The following is a 24,906-nucleotide window of genomic DNA, read 5'->3' as shown; positions in this document are numbered from 1 at the left end:
AGCCAGAGCCAAGTGGTCTAGTTCAGCAGATCACATCCCCATGGAGCCCAGCAAGCTAAGATCCACTGACTTGAAATTCTTGCTGCCAGCACAGCAGTCTGAAGTCAACCTGGGATGCTCAAGCTTGGTGGGGGGAGGGGGTTCCGCCATTACTGAGGCTTGAGTAGGCGGTTTTCCCCTCACAGTGTAAACAAGTCATCAGAAAGTTTGAACTGCGCAGACCCCACCACAGCATCACAAAGGCAGACCGCCTCTCTAGATTCCTCTTCTCTGGGCAGGTCACCTCTGAAAAAAAGGCAGCAGCCCCAGTCAGGGGCTTATAGATAAAACTCCCAACTCCCTCAGAAAAAGCACCTGGGAGAAGGGGTGGCTGTGGGCGCAGTTTCAGCAAACTTACATGTTCCGGCCTGCCGACTCTGAAGAGAGCAGTGGTTCTCCCAGCACGTGCTCAAGCTCTGCTAAGGAACAGCCTGCCTCCTCAAGTAAGTCCTGATTTCCATGCCTCCTGACTGAGAGAAACCTCTCAGAAGGGGTCGACAGACATCTCATACAGGAGAGCTCCGGCTGGCATCTGGCGGGTGCCCCTCTGGGACTAAGCTTCCAGAGGAAGGAACAAGCAACAAGCCTCCACTGGTGATATCCAGGCAAACAGAGTCTGAAGTGGACCTCCACCAAACTGCAGCAGACATGCAGTAGAGGGGCCTGTTAAAAGGAAAACTAACAAACAGAAAGGAATAGCATCAACATCAACAGAAAGGACATCCACACAAAAACCCCATCCAAAGGTCACCACCATCAGAGACCAAAGATAGACAAATCCAAGAAGATGGGGAAAAAACAGGACAAAAAGGCTGAAAATTCCAAAAACCAGAATGCTTCTTCTACTCCAAAGGATTACAACTCCTCACCAGCAAGGGAATAAAACTGGACGGAGAATGGGTATGACAAATTGACAGAAGTAGGCTTCAGAAGGTGGGTAATAACAAACTCCTCCAAGCTAAAGGAGCATGTTCTAACCCAATGCAAGGAAGCTAAGAACCTTGATAAAAGGCTAGAGGAATTGCTAACTAGAATAACAAGTTTAGTGTAGAACATAAATGACCTGATGGAGCTGAAAAACACAGCACGAGAACTTCAGGAAGCATACACACGTATCAACAGCCAAATCGATCAAGCAGAAGGAAGGATATCAGAGATTAAAGATCAACTTAATAAAATAATGCATGAAGATTAGAGAAAAAAGAATGAAAAGCAACAAACAAAGTCTCCAAGAAATATGAAACTAGGTGAAAAGACAAAACCTATGTTTGACTAGTATACCTGAAAGTGACAGGGAGAATGGAACCAAGTTGGAAAACACTCTTCAGGATATTATCCAGGAGAATTTAACCAACTTAGCAAGACAGGCCAACATTCAAATTCAGGAAATACAAAGAACACCACAAAGACATTCCTCAAGGAGAGCAACCCCAAGACACATAATCATCAGATTCACTAAGGTTGAAATGAAAAAAAAAAAATGTTAAGGGCAGCCAGAGAGGAAAGTTGGTTACCCACAAAGGGAAGCCCATTACACTAACCGCAGATCTCTCTGCAGAAACCCTACAAGCCAAAAGAAAGTGGGGACCAATTCAACATTCTTAAAGAAAAGAATTTTCAACTGAGAATTTCATATCCCACCAAACTAAGCTTCATAAGAGAAGGAGAAATAAAATCCTTTACAGAGAAGAAAATGCTGAGAGATTTTGTCACAACCAGGCCGGTCTTACAAGAGCTCCTGAAACAAGGACTAAAATGGAAGTGAAAACCTGATAGCAGCCACTGCAAAATCCTACCAAATTGTAAAGACTATCAACACCATGAAGAAAATGGACCCATTAACGAGCAAAATAACCAGCTAGTATCATAATGACAGGATCAAATTCACACATAACAATATTAACCTTAAATATAAATGGGCTAAATGCCCCAATTAAAAAACACAGACTGGCAAATTGGATGAAGAGTCAAGACTTATCCATGTGCTGTATTCAGAAGACCCATCTCATGTGCAGAGACACACATAGGCTCAAAATAAAGGGATGGAGGAATATTTACCAAGCAAATGGAAAGCAAAAAAAAAGCAGGGGTTGCAATCCTAGTCTCTGATATAACAGACTTTAAACCAACAAAAATCAAAAAAGACAAAGAAGGGCACATCACAATGGTAAAGGGGTCAATGCAACAAGAAGAGCTAACTATCCTAAATATATATGCATTTAATACAGAAGCACCCGGATTCGTAAAGCAAGTTCTTAGAGAACAACAAAATAACTTAGACCCCCACACAATAATAGTGGGAGACTTTAACACCCCACTGTCAATATGACACAGATCAATGAGACAGAAAATTAACAGCTCTTGACCAAGCAGACCTAACAGACATCTACAGAACTCTCCACCCTAAATCAACAGAATATACATTCTTCTCAGCACCACAGCACACTTATTCTAAAATTGACCACGTAATTGGAAGTAAAACACATCCTGTTTTATCTAAAAAATAAATATCCCTGGTTATACATCTTTGAGAAAGAATATGTACAAAGCCTCAGAAACAAGGCAGCAAAATATTATTTGAAATATTTGGTTGGCAATGTTCACATCAATTTAATAAAACTCTTCAACATATGTGTATATGTGTGTATATCTATATATGTGTGTGCATCCAATTATGATAAAGGAAGTTAAAATGTGTAATTCCTAAGGCTTTATGACACACAAAAAACTTACCGCCTGTCAAATCTCTCCTTAAAATATAGATATATGTCAAATGAACATATATCTCTAAAACTTTTCATAATTATTGAGTTATAAGTACTATAAGATATCATACTGGATTCTAGGTGAGGAGCAGGAGGCATGATACACATTATCCCTGTCCTCAAAGAACTTATATCCTAGTGCAGAATAAAGATATTTAAGAATTACAGAAAAAATATAATTATGATAAGTGCTAGAGAGAAATTAAGGATAGTATAAGGATAACTTGCAGAATAAGATCTATTTTGTGAAGTTAGGTAAAGCTTCTCCTGAAGATGGGATATTTGAGCTGAGACCTGAAAGCATGTGTTAGTGAGGCTACCAGAAAGGGACTGTGACAGGAAATATCTAGTGTGATTTTTAAAGCAAGAAAAAAAAAAGATGCATGTAGCTAGCACAACATTAAAGAATTTATCTAAATAGCTAGAGAGGTTCATTGCAGCCAGAAGCGATTCCTTTATTTCTATAAGACATTCCAAAAACTAATAGGATAATTTCTCAAAAAAAACTTTGAGGAAGGAAAAGGCAATGTAAGCCAAGCATTGAGCTATGCACCTTGTGTTTTTTCTGTAATTTATTCTTACAACAACTCAAGGAAGTAGCTATTTACAGACCCTAGTTTTATTCTCTCTATAATCTGCTGTGCTAAAAAGTGTCTTGTGCACCAATTGTCACAGCAGACTTAAGAAAATAAGCTAAACATTATATAAACTCTCTGTCTTGCCTGCCCTTTAAATCTTCAAAACCTCTACATAAGCATTACACTATTATCCATTCCAGCCCCTTACTTTTGTTTTAGCAAACATGAATTTTCAGACTGTGCAAACACCTTAATCACATGAAAATTAAAACTGTAACCATGCCATAGTGACCTCTTTTCTTGCTCTATACCCACATTACTGAAGTAACACTCTCCTCTCCCAGCCAGTCAATGCCTTGATTTTCTCCAACCAGAAAATTGTTCGCCTCTCAACATTCAGCAATAGATATGATAATTCTGAGTTCCTGTTATAAATAAGTGAACAGGAGACACACAAGTCCAGGCTTACAGGTAGGAGATAAGTGGATTGATCAAAACAAGAATGAAACAAAAAGTAATATTCTCACCTACTGTTTTCTCCTGTATCACATATCGATAATTTTAGGCAGCATAGGGGGAACCATTACAGTTTTTACATGCCTATAAACATTTATGTCATTTTTTAGGTTTGGAGTCAGACCACCATTTCTTTATTCTGAATTCATGTTCAGCAAGTTACGACTGCTTTGGTGTTTCGAAATTTTTCAAACTCAAAATTCAAAATTCAAATTTTATTTGAATGTAACAAACAATAGGTAAAATATGTATAAAACAAAAAGATGCTTCAAACTCTTGTCAGACAAGAGGCTAGAAACTTTTTGCCTAGATTTTGTTCCGTAAGAGGATCATGAAAATCTCTGAAATAGCAGCAATAATTGCTGCATGATGTCAATTAAGATAATGAATGATAAGCCTTGATTATCTTCAAGGTCTTCATAACCTCACACACTACTTTGTGGCCTTCACATGGCAGACATTTTGCCAAAAGGCATTTCACTCATGACTAATTTAAACCCAAGCTTGTCCTTGAATCTGCATTGAGGTTGCACGTTTGTTTCATTATAGCTTCAATTATGAATTTAAAGCTTTTATCAAAGACTTTCATTAAGATTAACTTTATTATGCCCTTTATGCCTTTTGATTTTAGTTGCCACGAAAAGTCAAAATCAACTCATCCTCGCGACTCTAATTCCCAAACGGCTCTGAACGTGCCCTTATTTAACTCCATTTCTTATCTCTGCCCAACTCCTGAAATCTTTCCACTATGCTGAGACTCAGACAGTCATCAGCAAAATCACCTCAACATTCACTTAATTTTTACTTGATCAACCCTGTAGCCCTCTTGTCTGCAGCTTACTCAAAAGGTAGATGTTCTTTCCCTCAAATTCTACTGCTATTGGGTCTAGAGATTAAGAAGGTGACATTCTTGCTACTTGTTACTCCTTCCAGACTATTCCGTCTCTCTCCTCCCTAGAGATATCCATTTAGATTTTATTACATCAAACTATAGCACTAAAAACCTTTCCCTGTTGCAGTGCTCAAACAATCCCCATGCCACTCTCCCTCTACCTCATCCCTTCAGGATTGTAGCTCCTGACTCACTGATACTATCTCAAACCCTATTCCTGTCATAATTCTCAGTTCACTTCAATGTCCACATAAATTACCTTTCCAGTATGTTGTCACTCAGTTCTTTGACTTGATCTCCTTTAATGATTTTGCCCTCCACCCTATTCCATCCAGCCACTTACTCTCATGGTCATAACTAAATGTCATTCCCAATAACTATAGCCTCTCTATCATTTCAATTTAAAGCATTCAGTCTTCTGAGCACCAACTCCTATCTTTCCAGCTCACTACCTCTAGTTGGAATTTAGAGAATTTCAACAACACTCTGACCTACCAGAACCTATAATTCATTGATCCTAACATCTTTTTATTGTCCCTCACACCTTATATTATTTACTCACTTCATTTTTATTCAGCTTAAATTCCATGGTCCATCATAATCCCTCCCTTGCATACAGCCTAACTTTCCTGCCCTTGTCTTGCTTCTTTGTACTTGGCTAAAACACAACCCTGGTTCTGTCCAACTCTCTACCTATTCCATGCTTACACCTGTACATGTGAATGTGGCTGGAGGAAAACAAAATGAACAAATTGACTGGTCTCATTAACTTCAAATGGGCCCTTAATGCTGGCTAGGAATTATACTTATTTCCAGTGTCCCAAACGACTATTAGGACTTATTTCCAGTGTCCTAAACAACTATCACTTCACCTCTCTCTTAAAATCTCCGTCTCTTCCTCTGTCAGTCTCATTCTCAACTTATGATCTTGCTTTTCATTATACTGAGAAAATAGAAGCACTCACCACTGGCACATTCACTCACCTACAGTGAGTGAGTTTTGTTAATCCTCCTAGCAAAGGAAAACCACTTCATTTGCATGCTAGATTCTTTCTTGCCTACTCAAGGGCATTGTCTCAGCAACTTTTCTTTCTTTCTCTAGTATCAGTAATTTTTCTTCCAAGTTTTTTATCCATTAGCCCAACATACATACCTCTTCTCTATTCTTAAAATAAAACTTTTGCTTGATCCTACTTCACTCTATAGCTACCACTCCCATTTTTTCCTTTCCTTTGGCAAGTCTCCTTGAAATGATTGTTTACATTTGCTGTCACTACTTTCCCATTTTCTCCTGAGCTTATCATTAGGCTTTAACCCTCACCACTCCATCCAACTGTTAACCTTTATGTTGTTAAACTCAGTGATCTATTCTCAATCCTCATTAGACTATTTAGCAATAGGTGACACAGCTAATCACCTTATTAGACTATTTAGCAATAGGTGACACAGCTAATTATCTTCCTTACATGGCTTCCAGGATACCACACTCTCTTGGTTTTCCTCCAACCTCACTGGTTACTCCTTCAAAGCTTCCTTTGTTCCCTCCTTGCTATGGTCTGAATGTATGTGTCTTCCTGAAAATTTACAGTTGAAACCTAACTCCAAGAAGATGGTATTAAAAGGTGGGGTCTTTGGGAGGTGACTAGGTAATGAGAACACTGTCCTCATGAATGGGATTAGTGCTCCTATAAAAGCAGCTCAAGGGAGCCCCTAGCTCTTTCTATGTCACCATGTGAGGACTCCACAATAAGGCACTGACATTAAAGAAGAGAGCTGTCACCAGACTTCGAATCTGCTGACGCCTTGATCTTGGATTTGCCCACCTCCAGAACAATGAGAAATAAATTTATATTGTTTATAAATTACTCAGTCTAAGGTATTTTGTTATAGCAGCTCAGATGAACTATGACACCCCTTTTCTTTCAAATATCTTAATGCTGGAGTTCTTAACTTAGAGCTAGTTCTCTTCTGCTATCTAATTTCTTTAGTGATCTCAATTACATCATGCCTGAAATACCACCATGTGTAACTTGAATTTTATCTCTAGCTTTAGAACTTTCCCTAAACTCAGGATTCATATATTCAACTAATTAACATCTTCACTTAGTGGTTTAGTAGACATCTCAAATATAATATAAGCCAAATGAAGTTCATCTTTCTTAAACCTGCTTCTTTGGCAGTCTTCACCATCTTGCTTATTGGTCACTCCATCTTCCAAAATGCTCAGATGAAAAACCTTGGAGTCATTCTTGACCTCTCTTTTCTCTCACCCTCCTTATTCAGTCTAACAAATATTAAGAGTGCTATCTTTAAACTGTATTCAGAATCATAACACTTCTCTCCACCTCCACTGTTAATAGCCCTGGTCCAAGCCACAACCGACTATATCTCCTAGATTACTCCAATAGTGATTTAACTAATCTCCCTGCTTCTACTGTAATCCTCCATGCCTTCCTTAAGTCTCCTCTCAGAAAGATATCTAGAATATTCTTTGTGGGTTTTTTTTAACTTTTTATACCTATCACTTATTTTCAACAATTATCATGGGCAATTGTTTCTCAGTGAAACCCACAACCCTACTCCTACATCATTCTGGAGCAAATATATAATATCTGTGAATATTTCAGTATGTATCTCCAGAAGATAAGGACTCTTTTAAAACATAATCACAATGCCATTATTAAACTTTTAAAAATTCCTTTATATTATCAAATATCCATCCAGGGTTCACTTTTCCTCAAGTGTCTTATGTTAATTTTTGTGTGGTTTTAAATTGAGATTCAAATAAGGTCTATACATTTTGATTGGTTTAGATTTTTTATGTTTTTGAGACTCACTCTATCACTCAGGCTACAGAATACTGGTGTGAACATGGCTCACTGCAGCCTCAACCTCCTGGCTCAAAGGATACTCCTGCGTCAGCATCCCTTGTAGCTGAGACAACAGGTGTGTACCACCACACCTGGCTACTTTTTAAATTTTTTTAAATGGAAATGGAGCTCCACTCTTGCCCCGGCTAGTCTCAAACTGCTGGGCTCAAGCAATATTCCCACCTCACTTGAGGCCAGGAGTTTGAGACCAGCCTGGTCAACATGGTAAAACCTCATCTCTATTAAAATACAAAAGTTAGCCAGGCATGGTGACATGCACCTGGAATCCCAGCTACTTGGGAGGCTGAGGCAGGAGAATTGCTTGAACCCAGGAGGCAGAAATTCCCCTGAGCCAAGTGATCCATGCCAGCGCACTTCAGTCTAGGCAAGAGAGTGAGACTGTCTCAAAACAAAAAATCACTAGGAATATTTCCTTTTTGTGTGGTATGAACCAAAGTACTATATTACATAAGTAAGTTTGTTTCATTTCATTTCATATTTTAGAGATTTCTTCTTTTTCCTTTATTGTGTTCTATAATTACGTAAAATATTTACATGGTCCTAAAATCAAACACGCAAAACAAGAAATTTTCAAAGAAAGTCATATGTTTTTCTTCCCTTATGTGTATCCTTTTTAGGGCTCATTCTTTCATTTAAAAAAATAAGCAAACACGTGTGTGTGTGTGTGTGTGTGTGTGTGTATTTCCACCCCCATGCCTTTGGAGATAAAAGATAGTTTCTTATAAACATCAATAGAGCTTCTTTTCCTACCATACTTTTTAAAATTAATAGTATATTCTGAAGATCGCTCTCTTTTTTTTTTTTTTTAAGGGACACAATTGTGTAGATTTACTTTATCGGCCATTCCCCTACTCATGGAAACTTTGTTTACTTACAGTAGTCTTTGGTTACTACAAAGACTGCTATCATAAGAAGACTTACACACATATAGTATATGTGTTTTCATATTTTTATCAGTATATTTTAAGGATAGATTCCCTCAGGTAAGATTGCTGGATCACATGGTAAATGTATGTAATTTTATTATTGCCAGATTCACCTCTATATGAGTTATATCATTTTACATTCCCATCAGCAATTGTATGAGAATGCCTGTTTCTCCACAGCCTCAGCAACAAAGCATGTGGTCAAACTTTGAAATTTTTGTCTGATACATGAGAAATACATTTAAGCATAATTTTAATTTACATTTATTTTATTAAAAGTGATGTGTATCTCTTCAGATGGTGTGTGGCCATCTCTTTGTAAACTGTTCTAGCCCATTTTTCTATGGAGTTGCTGGCCTTTTGTCAATCTATTTTCAGGAGCTCTTTATACAGCAGGCATATCGAACTCCTTTCTTTCCTATGACTAACCTGCAAATGTTTTTTCCTAACTTGTAATTTATCTTCTATTTTTCTTCTTTCCTCCCATACCAATTATTTTTATATAATAAAACTTCTCCATTTTTTTCCTTATTTTATCTGGATTTTAAGTAATAGCAAGGTTTCCTCACTTCTACATTAAAATTAATTCACCTAGGTTTTCTAGTACTTGTACGGTTTTATTTAATTTAAATTTAAATTAACTTAAACACATTTAATTTTTCCAATTAAATTATATATTGAACATAGGTTTAACTTCATGAAAAAATTACCTGGTGGCACTGTAGTTGTGATTGTATTAAATTTCCAAAAAAAAAAATTAATAACTTATGAAATAATTGACTTTTATAATATTGCAGACTGATAATTTTAAAACATCAAGTCAAATCATGCCATCTCTCTGCTTAAAACCCTCCAATGTCTCTCTACCTCACTTGAAGTACAAGCCAAGGTGTTTGCAATACCCTATGCTATTTGACTTCCGTTCCTAATAGCCTTCCCTTGAAATCACTCCAGGCTGGTTCTTCTGTGGGACTACTCTTTCCCCCAAATGTTTGCAGGGTCCTTTGGAGCTTTGCTTAAATGTCACCACTCTTAACAAGCATTTCTTGATCATACTACTTAAAACTGTAATTACTATCACTCCCTTCCCTGAATTACTTTTCCTCATAGCACTTTATACCAACTAGCACACTATATGTTTTACTCATCATGCATCTTTGGATCATATTGAATGTAAATTCCATGTCCCCACAGAGAATTAAATTGCCAACCAACAATTGTATTTTTTTAATTTAAAAAACAATTTAGTATTCTAACAAACTTTGTTTAGAACAACTCTATCTGAAGCAGATCTTGTAAGTATTATCACTACCTAAAATGCCCTTCCTTATAATATCAAGTCTCAGGTTACTAATCTAGTTAAGATGAAATATTTAGCATCAGAGAGATGGAGGCTCACGGAGGTTCACAATGCTTGAATGTAAATCCTAGTCTCCTTGCTTCTTCAGTTCTGGCTTTTGCCAGCAGTCTAAGATGCCTTCAATATTTAAGTCTCTCAAAGCAAGTTTCTTTTCATACCATCCCTCCAAAGTCTTTAGTGAAATAAACTATACACTGAGAAATTCAGTGTGTCTAACTTTTCTCCACCTAGTTTCTCACCCGTAATTTAATGTGGGGAGAGGGTTTGCTTAACACACTCAAACGTGGTAATGCAGAAGAATCAACTGGGGTCTACTAACAACACAGATTTCTGTGCCCTACCCCAATTAAAATTTTAATTAATAGATCTGATAACAACTCAAAAAAGTCACCTCAATTTTAGGAGTTTCATTGAGAAAAACTAGCTTAAAGTCTATTAGATAATAGCAAGAATGCAATCCACAGGGAAAAAAAAAATTGGTTTCTGTTATGGACTGAATTTTTTCCTCCCTCCCCCCACCAAAAAAATGAAGCCCTAAGCCTCAATGGGCATTTGAAGATAGAACCTTTAAGGAGGTAACTGAGGTTAAATCAGAATCACTGTTCTTATAAAAAGAAAAACCTGAGATCCTTCTCACTTCTCTCATGCAGAGAAGAGGCCATGTGAAAACATAGCAAGAAGACAGCCATCTGCAATTTAGGAAGAGAGCACTCACCAGAAACCAACACTACTGGCATCCTGATCTTGGACTTCCAGCCTCCAGAACAGTTAGAAGGTAAATTTCTGCTGTTTAAGCCACACAGTCTACAGTATGCTGTTATGGCAGCCCGAGCAGACTGAGATAATTACTCTCTAGATTATTTTTCATAAAGAATCTGTCATAGCAATTCCAGCTGATAGAGGGCCCATGTTGGAATTTTTATTACACAGAATTCAAATAGATATATAAATAATCCTTACTTTTTAATCTTATTTAATAAATACTAGAACTAAAACCTTTATTTCTAGCAACCATGATTTATTAGTAACTTGTTTCCCATTTACATCTAGTTAATTAAGAGCAAGAATTAACGTGTAGTAGGCCTCACAGGCTGCACAGGCCACTGTCTATGCATAGTCATGAATCCATTTGCCTCTTAAAACATAATCCTGGCTGGGCACAGTGGCTCACACCTGTAATCCCAACACTTTGGGAGGCTGATGCAGGTGGACCACCTGAGGCCAGAAGTTCCAAGGCCAACCTGGCCAGCTTCAAGACTAGCCTGTTGAAACCCTGTCTCCACTAAAAATACAAAAATTAGCCAGGCATGGTGGTGCATGCCTGTAATCCCAGCTACTTGGGAGGCTGAGGGAGGAGAATTTATTGACACCAAGAGGTGGAGGTTGCAGTGAACCGAGATCATGCCACTTCATTCCAGCCTGGGCGACAGAGTGAGACGCTGTCTCAAAAATAAATAAATAAATAAATAAATAAATAAATAAATAAATAATATGATCCTGGAAGTTTTAATCTCTTAGTTTCTAAATATTATGGAGTTTGGGGTTTGTTTTGGTGGGGAAGATCAAACAGGGCAGACTAAAGTCACCTAAGTGAAAGTACAGGCCACTCATGGCCAGGGTTGGTTTTTTAAGGGGTGTTTTGTTTTAAACTTTTTAATTTTGAAATCATTATAGATTCACAGGAAGTTGCAAAGATAACACAGAGAAATCCTCTGTACTCCTCACTCAGTTACACCTCAATGTTACCTCTTATATAACTATAGCATAATATCAAAATCAGGAAATTGATATCGATACAAAGTATGTATAGTTCCATGCCATTTTACTACATGTGTGGAGTCATGCAACAGTCACAATCAAGGTACACAACTATTCTATCACCACAAGGATTACCCTCATGCTACCCCTTTATTAAAAGTTCTACTCATCCCTTTGCCTCTCCTATCTATACCTAGCCCTTGGCAACCACTGATCTGTTCTTCATCTCTAAAATTTCCTCATGTTGAGAATGTCATACAAATGGAATCACATAGTATGTGACTTTTGAGATCAGTTTTTTTCACTTGGCAGAATGCCCTTGAAATCCATCCAAGTTGTATCCATCAATAGTTTCTTTTTATTGCTAAGTAATATTCCACAGTAAGAACGTACCAGTTTGTTTAGCCATTCAACCTACTGATGACCACAGTTTGTTTAGCCATTCACCTACTGATGACCATTTTGAATGTTTTTGGTTGTTGGCTATTGCAAATAACACTGCTTTGGATATTTGCCTATATGTATTTGTGTGAACATAGATTTTCATTTCTCTGGAATAAATACCCAGTAGTTCAACAGTTTGATCATATGATAGCTGCATGTTTAATTTTTAAGAAACTGTCAAACAATTCTCCAGAGTGATTAAACCATTTTGCATTTCCACTTGCAATGTATGAGATATCAGTCTGTCTGCATCTCTGCCAGCATTAATGTTGTCACCATTTTTTATTTTAGCAGTTCTCTAATAAGTGTGTAATAATATCTCAGGGTCTTAATTTGCATTTCCCTATTAGCTAGTAATGTTAAACAATTTTTCATTTGTTTGCCATCTGTATATCCTCTTCATTGAAACGTATCTTGAAGTCTTTTGCCCATTTTTAATTGGATTGACTTTTTTACTGTTGATTTTAATTTTTTATTGTGGTAAAATATAACCCAAAATTTACCATTCTGAAGTGTACAGTTCAGTGGCATTAAGTACATTCACACTGTTGTGCAATCATCACCACTATCCATTTACAGAACTTTTCATCCTTTGAAACAGAAACTCTGTACCTATTAAACAATAACTTCCCATTTATTTTCTCTCTAGGCCCTAGAAACCTCTAATTTGACTATTCCAAGCAGATCATATGAAGTGGATATTTATCCACATGTAAGCGTTGTCTCTGATTTTCCAAATTCTCACAAGGTAAAACCTGGCAGTCATCAAATCTTATAGTCTTGGGTGCCACCATCTTGGTTACATTAATTACCAACCTGAATGGGTAGACAGGAGTCTCCTGTCAGTTTCTACTTTGACCTTCTTCTCTTCGTATAGTAGCCCATCCCAGCCATATTGGCTTCCAGAAAAGGGACCAGCCCATGTTTTCTTTTTAGATTCATCTCAGAGTTAACTTTAAGGGTTCCTCAAGTGACCCATGTACTTTCCACTGATCTTTTTCCCATCCTTCCAGGGTCTCTTTTACCAGTCCCTTGACAAGTATAGTGAGTCCACCCCCATTCAGCTGTACACATGGCCATCTCAGGGGTCAGCAGCACTTGATAGGGACCTTCTCAGCTTGGATGGAGCTTGTCTTCTTTCCAAGTCTTAATCAGCACCTAGTTGCCAGGCTGGAAGCAGTGAACTGCTAACTCAAGAGGCAGAGTTTGAGTCAGAAGTCCTTTTAACCTAAGGGATTACAGGGTGGATGATAATGCCTGTATATAATTTCTTAAGAATTGATCCTTGGTTTCCATAGTAGGAATATCCATAGCTCTGCCTGAATACAGGAGTCCATATAATAACTTGTAGGGGGACAATCTCAAGTCTTTTCTTGGGACTGTCCTAATCCTAAGGAGTGCCATTGGGAGACATTTGGTCCAAGGCATTTTAGTTTATTAGTTTGGTGAAGTGCTTTTTGAGAGTTTGATTCATTCTACCTTTTCAGAGGAAGGGGGATGCCAAGGGGTGTAATAATCCCATCTAATTTGTAAACCTTCCATAATTCCCCTTGACACCCTGGAGGTGAAGTGGCTGCCATTGTCTGAATCAATGTTTTTCACCAGGCCAAATCTAGGTAAAGTCTGTTATAATATTATTTTGACCACGTTCCTGGAGGTGGCTGTTGGAAGGGGAAAGGCTTCCACCCAGCTGGAAAGGTGATCCATGATCACCAGTAAATAAATACTTCAGTCTTCCTACTTTGGGTATTTATGTGAAATCTACTTGAATGCTCTGAAGTGGTCTTAGTCCAGGAGGTCTTCCTCCTGTGAACTGTTTTCTAATCACCTCTTTGTTTATCCTTTGACAAGTTACACAACTTCCACATACTTGTTTAACGAGGGTATAAATCCCTATACACCCATAATTCTTAAGTATTGCATCATGCAGACTCTGGGGTCCCCAATGACTCCCTTTGGGGAGTAATACAGACATCAGTTCTCTCATCAGGGGTTTACTTACCATTTCTCTCCCATCAGGAAGTACCCATTTCCCATCTTCACTTTGAGTGACCCCCATCCTGTCTAATTCTTCCTTCTCCTCTCTGGTAAACTGAGACCTTAATACTACCTTAGGGAAGTCTGGTATCAGGCTAAATAGTCTATAATTTCTTCTCCCAGGGACGCTTGCCTAGCAGCTTCATCTGCAAACCTGTTTCCTATAGCTTCTATAGTGTTCTCTTTCTGATGATCATTTACATGAACTATGGCTACCTCTGCTGGAAGCAGGAGACTTTCTAAAACCTGTCTGACCAGTTCCCCATGTACCAATTATTTTCTCCTACTATTTATTAGGCCCTGCTCTGTCCAGATTTTTCCAAAAGTGTGTACCACCCCATAGGCACATTTAGAATCAGTATATATAGTCCCTTCTTGGCCTTCAAGGAGCTTTAGGGGTCAAGAGCATGTAATTCATAGGTTTGGGCTGACCAGCCATTAGGTAATCTACCTTTCTCACATAATGAGTGCTTATTTCCATCAAAGACAGCATAACCATTATGTCTCTTGCCATCTATCACTCCGGATGACCCATCCTCAAACAGTCTAATCCCATCACGTAGTGGAGCTTCCCTAAGGTCTGGTCTAACTTTGGCTTGGTATTCTATGATATCTAAGCAGTTACAGTCTGATGTCTCTTTGTTCTTGTCTCCTTTCCATAGGAAACTGGCTGGATTCAGGTAAGTATCTGGTGTTACAACCAAACAATCTTTTTCTAGTAATATGACTTCATATTTTAGAATCTGAGAATCCAACAACCATCTCCCAGCTTTTTGATTTAATATATTCCTGACCTGGTGTGGGGTGTTTACTATTAGGGCCCCACCAAAGGGTAGCTTTCAACTCTCCTCTACCATCTGGGCTGTCACAGCTACTGCTTGCACACATTCAGATCACCCCTGAGAGACAGGATCGAGAAGCTTGGAGACAAAAGCAACAGGTTGCCTCTTCCCTCCCCAGGTTTGAGTAAGCACCCCAAGGGCCACGCCCCGGTCTACTGTTACAAACAGATGGAATGGTTTCTCTAAAGATGGGAGGGCCAGGACCAGGGCTGTAGTGAGGGCCTGCTTTAGCTCTTTCACTGCCTGAATTTCCTCTGGGGGCCATTACAAGGGATCGGGCTCCTCTTCTAGTAACTTGAGATACAGAATTTTGTCTTTTAAGCATATGAGTCAATCCATAACCTAAATAGCCAGTTAAACCTAAAAATTTTTGGAGTTTTCTCTTTGTCTTAGGCAAAGGCAAACCCACTATTCCCCATATTCTCTCTGGGTTTATTATCCACTTCCCTTCATTAATCAGGTGTCCTAAATATTTAACTTCTTTTTCTACAAACTGCAATCTGTTCTTAGAGACTCACAATCCCCTTTCTCAAAGAAAATACGGCAAGATTATGGTGGTTTCTGATACCTCGGCCTTCCTTTTGCCAGAAATTAAAAGTTCATCCACATATTCTAACAACTGGGTCCTGGAAAGTTTGAATTCCTCCAGGACTAAGATTTGACAAAATAAGTTTGGGGCTTCTGTGAAACCTTGTAGCAGAACAGTCCAGTGGTACTGTTGTTTTCTCATTTCTTTTTTGCCTATGAACATCCAATTACTCCAGCACCATTTGTTGAAAACACTATCCTTCCTCCACTGAATGGCTTTTGAATCTCTGTCAAAAATCACTTGGGTATATTTGTGTAGGTCTAGGTTATTGTTGTCCATTTCACTGACTATGTGTCCATCTCTCTGCCATTACCATACTGTCTTAATTACCCTGGCATATAATGAGTATTATATTTGATTAGTGCTATGGTTTGGCTGTGTCCCCACCCAAATCTCATCTTGAATTGTACTGCCCATAACCCCCATGTGTTGAGGGAAGAAACAGGTGGAAATAATTGAATCATGGGAGCAGGTTCGCCCATCCTGTTCTCATGATATAAGTTCTCACGAGATCTGATTTTATAACAGGCTTCCCCCTTTAGCTTAGCTCTCATTCTTCTCCTTCCTGCTGCCACGTGAAGGACATGTTTGCTTCCCCTTCCACCATAAGTGTAAGTTTCCTGAGGCCTGCCAGCCATGCTGAACTATGAGTCAATTAAACTTTTCCTTTATAAATTACCTAGTCTCAGATACATCTTTATTAGCAGCATAAGAACAAAGTAACACAGGTAAAATGGTCCCTCTCACTTAATTCCTCCTTTTCAGAATTGTTGTAGCTACTCTGATTTGTTTTTCCAAATACATTTTAGAATAATCTTGCCTGTACAGGAAGAAGAAAAAAAAAACCTTGCTGGAGTTTTAATAGGAATTGTATTAAACCTGCATATCGATTTAGGGATCATTAACATCTACACTACGGTGAGTCTTCTAATCCTTGTACATGGTCATTTATTTAGATCTTTGATTTCTTTCATCAGTGTTTTGTTGTTTTCAGCATGAGTCCTGTACATGCACTGTCAGATTTACACCTACATAGTTTTTATTTTGAGCAATTATCAATGCTATATTTTTAATTTTGGTTTCCATGTGTTCATTGCTAGTACATAAAAGTACAATTGATTTTTGTCTATTCTCTTATGTTCTGAAACCCTGCTGAGTTTTTTAGTTCTAGAAATTATTGTGTAGATTCCTTAGGACTTTTTTTTAACCGTTTTTTTTTTTTTTTTTTTTTTTTTTGAGACAGAGTCTCGCTCTGTGGCCCAGGCTGGAGTGCAGTGGCCGGATCTCACCTCACTGCAAGCTCCGCCTCCCGGGTTCACGCCATTCTCCTGCCTCAGCCTCCCGAGTAGCTGGGACTACAGGCGCCCGCCACGTCGCCCGGCTAGTTTTTTGTATTTTTTAGTAGAGACGGGGTTTCACCGTGTCAGCCAGGATGGTCTCGATCTCCTGACCTCGTGATCCGCCTGTCTCGGCCTCCCAAAGTGCTGGGATTACAGGCTTGAGCCACCGCGCCCGGCCTTAACCATGTTTTTCATTTCATTTTTTAAAACTTCATTCACTCAAAAAATTGTTAGACTGAGCTGAGCACGGTGGCTCACGCCTGTAATCCCAGCACTTTGGGATGCTGAGGTGGGAAGACCATTTGTGGTCAGGAGTTCAAGACCAGCCTGGCCAACATGGTGAAACCCCATCTCTACTAAAAATACAAAAATTAGCCAGGTGTGGCGGTGGGTGCCTATAATCCTAGCTACTCAGGAGGCTGAGACAGGAGAATCACTTGAACCCAGGAGGTTGCAGTGAGCTGAGATCATACCACTGTACTCCAGCCTGGGCAACAGAGTGAGACTCCATCTCTCACACACACACACACACACACACACACACATACACACACACTTGTTAGATTGTTTAGGTTCTAACTGCTAGATATAGAGGTAACTAAGAAAATTAAGGGGTTTGTTTTTTGACCTCATGAAGCTTAGATTCTAGAGGACAGAATCAGGCTGTAAACATATAATAAATGAGGAGAACGGTAGGAAAAGACACAAGAGCAACTTTATGGAGGGCCTTAAAGTCAACAGTAGCCATTTGAATTTTAAGATGATAAGCACTGGAAGATTTAAAATAGGGTAGTGAGGCTGCTCTGCCTATGAAGTAGCCAATGGTATATTTTTAATTTTTAATTTTCTTTTATTCATTTACTTCCTTAATAAACTTGCTTTCACTTTGCACTGTGAAAAAAATTAAATGAATTAATTAAAAATTAAAAAATTAAATGAAATAGGGTCATGAGATTAGCTTGGTGTCCATTTTAAATCATTAAAACAAAAACCATATCAAAGTGGTTGGTGTGTTTCTTTCCTGTCTTATTTTCTTTACAACTTAAAAAACGTATATGAACATAAATTTCATAAAGTCAGGGATTATTTGTAATTATTTCATATGATGGTTTATTTATCACAGTCCTCTCTATAAAATCAGTTTGCTTTTGATTCTATAAGATGGTATAATATAAATTTCCTAGGAGAAAACTAACCTCACAATAACGTTATTGCAGTTGGCCAACTCTAACTACTGCTTTTGGAACTGCCTTTTCTCTTTGCTTATCACAAATATAAACACACACACTTTTCATCTAATAGTATGATGGAAATTAATAGAGACTCTAGAGTCAGACGTGATTATTTTTTTAACCTCCTTTGGTTTCAGTATCTTATCTATAAAATGCAGCTATTAACATCTACTTCCAAAACCCTGTTTTGAGAACCAAGGGTAAAGTATAATATATTGAGTTCCAGGAACACAGAGGTTGCTCAATAATCACTCCCTATCCTGTGCTTTTTCTTCTTTCATCCCCATCACTCAGCTCCCATTCTCAGATCTAACATATTTGTAAAACCTGTAATTAGCAATTGAGGCCTTAGACTAAAACTTTATACAAAATTTTAATGCCCCATACGATAGCACCCATTGGATTCAATGATTAGTGGCATGACTCACTGCAAAAAAAAATCTTCCACAGACTTCTGAAAATATTTTAAAATGTTAAAAAGGACCATGGTATTATTACAGAATTTTTAGTTATGCTATAAAATAAATTTAAAGTTGGCCACTTTCAATTGAAATCTTATAGAAGAGAGTATTATACACATTTTTTTAACTAATGGCAAAAGAAGGAAATAAGTTTTGAATATCTTGGTATAAAAACCTAATATTTCATTTCATGCATCTATCATTCAACAGGTATTTTTAAAATACAGTCATGGTGCTTTTGGAAGTCTAATATTATGACGTTATGTAATTTATATGAATTAATAGCATTATGTTCTCTCAGACATCTTATTTTGTAATATTTAATTTTTCAAGACCTAGTATTAACAGAAAGAAGAAAATGTTATAGACAATTCAAAGTAATCTGTCAAGTTTTAAATTTACCAATATTTTTTTCTTGTCTACTTTGGAATAATCACTTCACTGGTACCATTCAGCAATATTCATCCTGTTAGTTTCTGAGCACAAAGACTAATTCCAAATTTCCTCCACTCCACCTCAAATCCACGCTCCTTCCTAATACTTCCTTCTTAATAGTTTATTTTCTATATTATTTTTGTCTTCCACTGTGGCATTATTCCCAGTAAAGACAAATATCTCTGTACCTTCACCTCCTGCCTATTGGAAAAAGGAAAGTTCCAAAATCATTCCTGTCTCTAGCATGATGGATAGATCAATTACCTCAATTCTCTTTTATCTTCGGTATCTTCCTACAACTCAACTTGGTCTTAAGTTCCCTTTTACCCAGCCCCTGTCTCCTCTAAACCACTCTTCGTAAGACTACCATAATCAACGTGTTAAATATGTTAGTATAATCGTGTTTGTAACTTGGTTAAAAAAAAAACAAAAAAAAACACTCTTTAGCAAACTGAAGTAACAGAATTTTGTTCATTTTTCTACGGGACATTTTAAATGACCTATTTCTTTAAAGTTTTGTCTGTATTACAGGGCCTTAATGTCTAGTTTCACAACTATATTAACTAAGCCTGAAGGGCGCTATATAGTTAGGCAATATTTTCCAATATAAAGAGCTCTGATTGAAGTTCAAACTCTTATTGTGAATCTTTGGAATTTGGCATGAAAGAGAACAAACATGATTGCATCTGTTCTTCCCTACTTTAAACCATCTTCAGTGTCAACATACACAATGAGTTTTGTGGTATTTCCACCTGGTTTTCTATTTTCACAGTACTCTTTTGTATGACACAGGAATAAAAATACTTGAATTCTAATATGCCGTTTTCCCTTACTCTCCTCACACTTTTTTGGACGGCTTATAATTTTCGATATGGTACAAAGGCTCACTAACTGGTTTTTTGCTACAGGCCTGCTACTGATACTGATGGCCGCTAAATGCTAGGTATGCCGCCGGTATTGCTCTTACTTCAATACCGACATCGCACGATAAAGGCAGTGGCATTTAGGCGCGCAAGCGCAACTCTTGATTAATGAGCCAAGGCAAAATCTTCTCAATCCGAGTTTTGAGTTTTCCTTACTTTTCCCCCAAATGCTCTTTTCCTCGGATTTCACATCAATAGCACTTTCTCGAGTTTTCACGAGTAACCTGACGCAGGCGGAACCGACGGAGACTAGCCGGCGAGAATCCTACGGTCGCAGCCAGCTGCGCAGCGTCAGCCGGGGACGCTCCGTGCGGAAGACCGCCTGTGACTCGACACACTCTCCAGTGACGCGGTAGTCGCCGCACCTGCGCTGCGGGGCGGGAAGTAGGCTCGAGTGCCGGGGGAAGGGAGTCTACTACTCCGGGCGGAAGCTGGGGAAGCAGGGAGGGAGAGAGGGAAGAAGAGAGGAAGAGACGGGCGGAGGGGCGGTCCTTGCCGGAGGGTCCTAGGTCCTTCACTTCCTGTTTGCCGGCACTTCAAAATCCGGGTCAAAGGGTGTCGCTTCGGTCTCTTTTACCCGGCTGATCCCAGCACCCTCCGTGACAGCGCCTCCTGACTCAGCCGACAGCCGGCTTCTTCTCACGATCTGCTGAAGCCTGGACGCCCACACCTGACCCGGAACTCGGAGGCGCGCTTCCTCCACCCACCGGCTAGCAGCCCCGGACCCTGAGCGCCCGCCGACGCCGCCGGGGGTCCCGACAGGCCTCTCCGCGCTGATGCTGAGAGGGATCGAGGGCCCGGGGCGGCGGCGGAGTACGGGCCTCTGGCGTCTTAGGCCAGCCGCAGGTGTCGGTTCTTACGCTCTCCAGGCTCGCCAGCTCTCGCCCCAGCTTGGATGGGTCTCCCTGCCCCATAAATGTGGCTGCTGAGGCGGCGGTGGCGGTGGCCCGTCACGCTGCTGCTGCGGTGCTCCAAGTTCACCTCCGCCCCGGGGCTCTCCTGCCCCACCTCGGGGCTGCCGCCACCCGCTCCTTATCCTCTGGCCCTGGCCTTGCTGCGTGGCGACAATGGACAAGATCCTGGAGGGCCTTGTGAGTTCTTCGCATCCCCTGCCCCTCAAGCGGGTGATTGTGCGGAAGGTGGTGGAATCGGCGGAGCACTGGCTAGACGAGGCGCAGTGCGAGGCCATGTTTGACCTGACGACCCGGCTCATCCTGGAGGGCCAGGACCCTTTCCAGCGGCAGGTGGGGCACCAGGTGCTGGAGGCCTACGCACGATACCACCGGCCAGAGTTCGAGTCCTTCTTCAACAAGACCTTTGTGTTGGGCCTCCTTCATCAGGGCTACCACTCTCTGGACAGGAAGGATGTAGCCATCCTGGACTACATTCACAACGGCCTGAAGCTGATTATGAGCTGTCCGTCGGTGCTGGATCTCTTCAGCCTCCTGCAGGTAGAGGTGTTACGGATGGTGTGTGAGAGACCGGAGCCGCAGCTCTGTGCCCGACTGAGCGACCTTCTGACCGACTTCGTGCAATGCATCCCCAAAGGGAAATTGTCCATCACGTTCTGTCAACAGCTGGTTCGAACGATAGGCCACTTCCAGTGCGTGTCCACTCAGGAGAGAGAGTTGCGGGAATATGTCTCCCAGGTGACAAAAGTGAGTAACTTGCTGCAGAACATCTGGAAGGCCGAGCCTACCACACTGTTGCCTTCTCTGCAGGAAGTTTTTGCAAGCATCTCTTCCACAGGTAAGGGTCATTATCTTTCAGAACATCTCATAAAAATTCAGTATATGTCTCTCTTGAACACACACATTCACACTATGTTTTCCTACTGCCCTGAAAACATTCTTAAGGGAGAGCAAATCCTAATACCCTTATCCCAGATTTATTCACATTCACTACCTTATTCAGGACGTCACCTCGTACTTTAAAAACAGGCAGCGTTCCCATTTTAAAGGTTGAGAACGTCCAGGTCTAAGACCTTTGGCACTAAACAAGTTGCTTAATTACCCAGCCTCTGCTCAAGTTATTTGGAATGCTTTGAGGATGACAGCTACTGCAGAAAGCTTCCATTCATTAGTGACTAATGGTAGCATGATGTTTACCATAGTATTTGTTGTTCGTGTCTCTCTCCTTTTGTAATGAGTTTTTCCCCCATTTTTGTATTTCCTCATTTTTGAATTAATGGATTGTGCAATTTATTACTGGATTATCCCAGTTAACTATGAAGTTTTTAAATACTGACATTTTTTGTCTACAGTATCTAGTAGACAAAGGAGGGATACAGATAGAATGAGGGAAGGAAGAAGAGTACGAGGATTTAAATATTTGTTTTAGTGCCCATGAACTGCATTCTCAGAAAGCAGAGAAGGGTCACATGATACTTGCCTAGAAAATGCTTTCTCGCCCAGGAATTTTACCAGTACCTCTACCTTCCTTGTTCTGTCTTGGACCTTTCAGGTTTGAATAGATTCAAAACCATGTTCATTTCCGCTCTACTTGGTACAAGCATTCTCCTTCATTTATACCACCAGCGGGGACTGTCTGGCTGTTCAGATTGAAGTTGTGAGGGACGTGTCCTCTTTTTATCTTAAGAACCAGAAGTAAAGGTGGAGTTTTATCAAGCGTTCTATGTTCTGATGAATTTAATATATTTTTGAAAGAATTACAAACGATGTATTTGCAGTATCTGAGTTGGTTTTTCTTTTCTTTTTGTAATTTTACTTCTATTGCCTGTGTTGTCATAACTGTTAGGTTCCTACCAAATTTTTTCAACCGTAGCAATAAAGGTGCTTGTCTTGGATTTGCTTAATTTGTATCCAGTTTAAGCAAAGTCTCCCCAAAAGTCACCTTAATTTCTACTTTAAGAGATTTTTAAAAATCTTCCTTAGAGCAATGTAATGATGAATAGTTTTAAGTTACTCTGGAGGGTCTGAAGCGGGAGTTGAAATGATACTTAAGTGCCCCCAAAAGTCACCTTAATTTTTACTTTAAGAGATTTTTTAAAAATCTTCCTTAGAAAGATGTAATGATCAATAAGTTTTAAGTTATTTTGGAGGGTCTGAAGTAGAAGTTGAAATGATACTTTATGTTTCTTTATATTTCCTTTCTGATTAGTGATTTACAGGTTAATATTTCAGTGCAACAATAAGTCGATAGATTATGAAAAATTAAAGTAACTTATGGACTAACCATAGCAATATATTTTAGTATTCTGTCTATAGTATGAGTGATCATTGCTGTTCACTCTTAATCTTTCATTCCTGTAATTTAACATTCCTTGTAAATTAGAGTCTACGCATGAGGGTGTAGCATAATAATCCTTCCTAATTAACACCTTTGCTGCAATTATTTTTGTTTTTTTTGTAAAGTGTTGTTCTTTTTAAATACTTGAACGTACTTGCCATGTTTCCTTTTCTTTTTAATTAAAAAAACAGATGCATCATTTGAACCTTCTGTAGCATTGGCAAGCCTTGTGCAGCATATTCCTCTTCAGATGATTACAGTTCTCATCAGGAGCCTTACTACAGATCCAAATGTAAAAGATGCAAGTATGACCCAAGCCCTTTGCAGGTACTTCTTCATGACACTATTAATGGTAATTGTAGATTGGGGAAGAGGAAATACTTTGTATTTTGTGAGTAATGAAAAACTTACGAATGTTTAAAACTAAAATCATGGAATGACATATGTAAATATTCTCCAAATAGATTGGAATTGTTTACCTTACAGCGTTGACAGGCATCCCAATAATTCACAAATCTATTTTCAATTCAACTTTAATTCCCAAAATATACACACATATATGCAGATGCTGATTGGATTATCAGTATACAGTATTTCACTAATTTCGTTGCTTATCATTGTTTCCTGCAACCTATTTTTCTTCTTCGTTTTTTTTTTTCTTCTTTAGTAAGTATATACTTTACTTTCTCTCTTAACCAGGCTCAATGTGTAATACACTGTTTGCCTTCGCCTGTTTGTATTTTTTTTCTTTCTCAGTTTTAAATCAGTTTCTCAGATTTGGCAAGATACAGAATTCTAATTTGATAGCTGTTTTCTCTTAGCATTTTAAAAATAATACTGTATTACCTTTGGGCATCTATTGTTGCCGGTGGGAAGTCACCTGTCAATCTGACTCATTCCTTTGTGAGTAGTCAGCTTTTCTGGAAACTTTTATGTTCTCTTTATCCTTAATGTTCTATAATTTTATTCTTACATTTCTAGGTATAATCTTAATATTATTTGCCCTTCTCAGCACTTTGGCACTTTTATTCAGTCATTCATTCATTTATTCAAACCACACTTATTGAGTACTTACCATGAATGCCAGGCAGTGTTCAAAATGTCCTCAAACAAACTGATAAAAATATCTGCCTTATAGGCTTACATTCTACTTGGGGAGGCAGACAGTAATTTAATAACACACTTCATTGATTCCAACATGTCTTCTAATTTCAAAGATGTTTAAATGCAGAAATGCCCAGTCATTCGTGTCCTAGTTAAATTGGCATGACTTTTCTTGCCTTGGTGGTACATAAGCTAATTATGCATCTTAAAATTGAATTTGTTTTTGATTAAATATAATAAGTAAAATAATTTAGTACGTTAGATAGTGATACATGTTTGAAAAAAAGCAGACAGAAAGAGGGATAGGAGTAGACAGGAAGGAGGACAGATTGTGGGGAAGTGGTTTGCAATTTTAAATAAGATGGCTTAAGAAGTCTTCACTAAGGTAACCATGAAGTGAAGACATGAAGGATGTGAAGAAGCAAACCTGTGGATATCTGAGGGGAAGAATATCAATACTGTTTTATAGTTCACTAATTTTCTCTCCAAAGGTGCTCATCTGTAGAGCTTACTTACTGAGTTTCT

General features: G+C 38.9%; 1 protein-coding gene and 1 long non-coding RNA gene across 3 annotated transcripts in view; one reads left to right on the top strand and one right to left on the bottom strand.

The window, feature by feature from the left end:
* Window positions 1-20,253, bottom strand: part of LOC116274141 — a 71,904-nt gene extending 51,651 nt beyond the window's left edge. Inside the window, exon 1 of the long non-coding RNA XR_004182672.1 lies at window positions 20,185-20,253. This is a non-coding gene — a long non-coding RNA (uncharacterized LOC116274141). The remainder of the gene's footprint in view (window positions 1-20,184) is intronic.
* USP38 (ubiquitin specific peptidase 38) overlaps window positions 20,069-24,906 on the top strand; it is a 37,833-nt gene continuing 32,995 nt past the window's right edge. For both annotated transcript variants that reach the window (XM_021938824.2, XM_021938823.2), the window contains exons 1-2: window positions 20,069-21,777; window positions 23,469-23,604. In XM_021938824.2, coding sequence (XP_021794516.1) covers window positions 21,096-21,777; window positions 23,469-23,604 — 818 coding nt within the window. In that variant the 5' untranslated portion in view covers window positions 20,069-21,095. The remainder of the gene's footprint in view (window positions 21,778-23,468; window positions 23,605-24,906) is intronic.

The sequence above is a fragment of the Papio anubis genome, chromosome 3, assembly GCF_008728515.1.
Source record: "Papio anubis isolate 15944 chromosome 3, Panubis1.0, whole genome shotgun sequence".
NCBI lineage: Eukaryota > Metazoa > Chordata > Mammalia > Primates > Cercopithecidae > Papio > Papio anubis.
The sequence above is the reverse complement of the archived record's forward strand: the minus strand, read 5'-3'. Positions and strand labels throughout refer to the sequence as shown.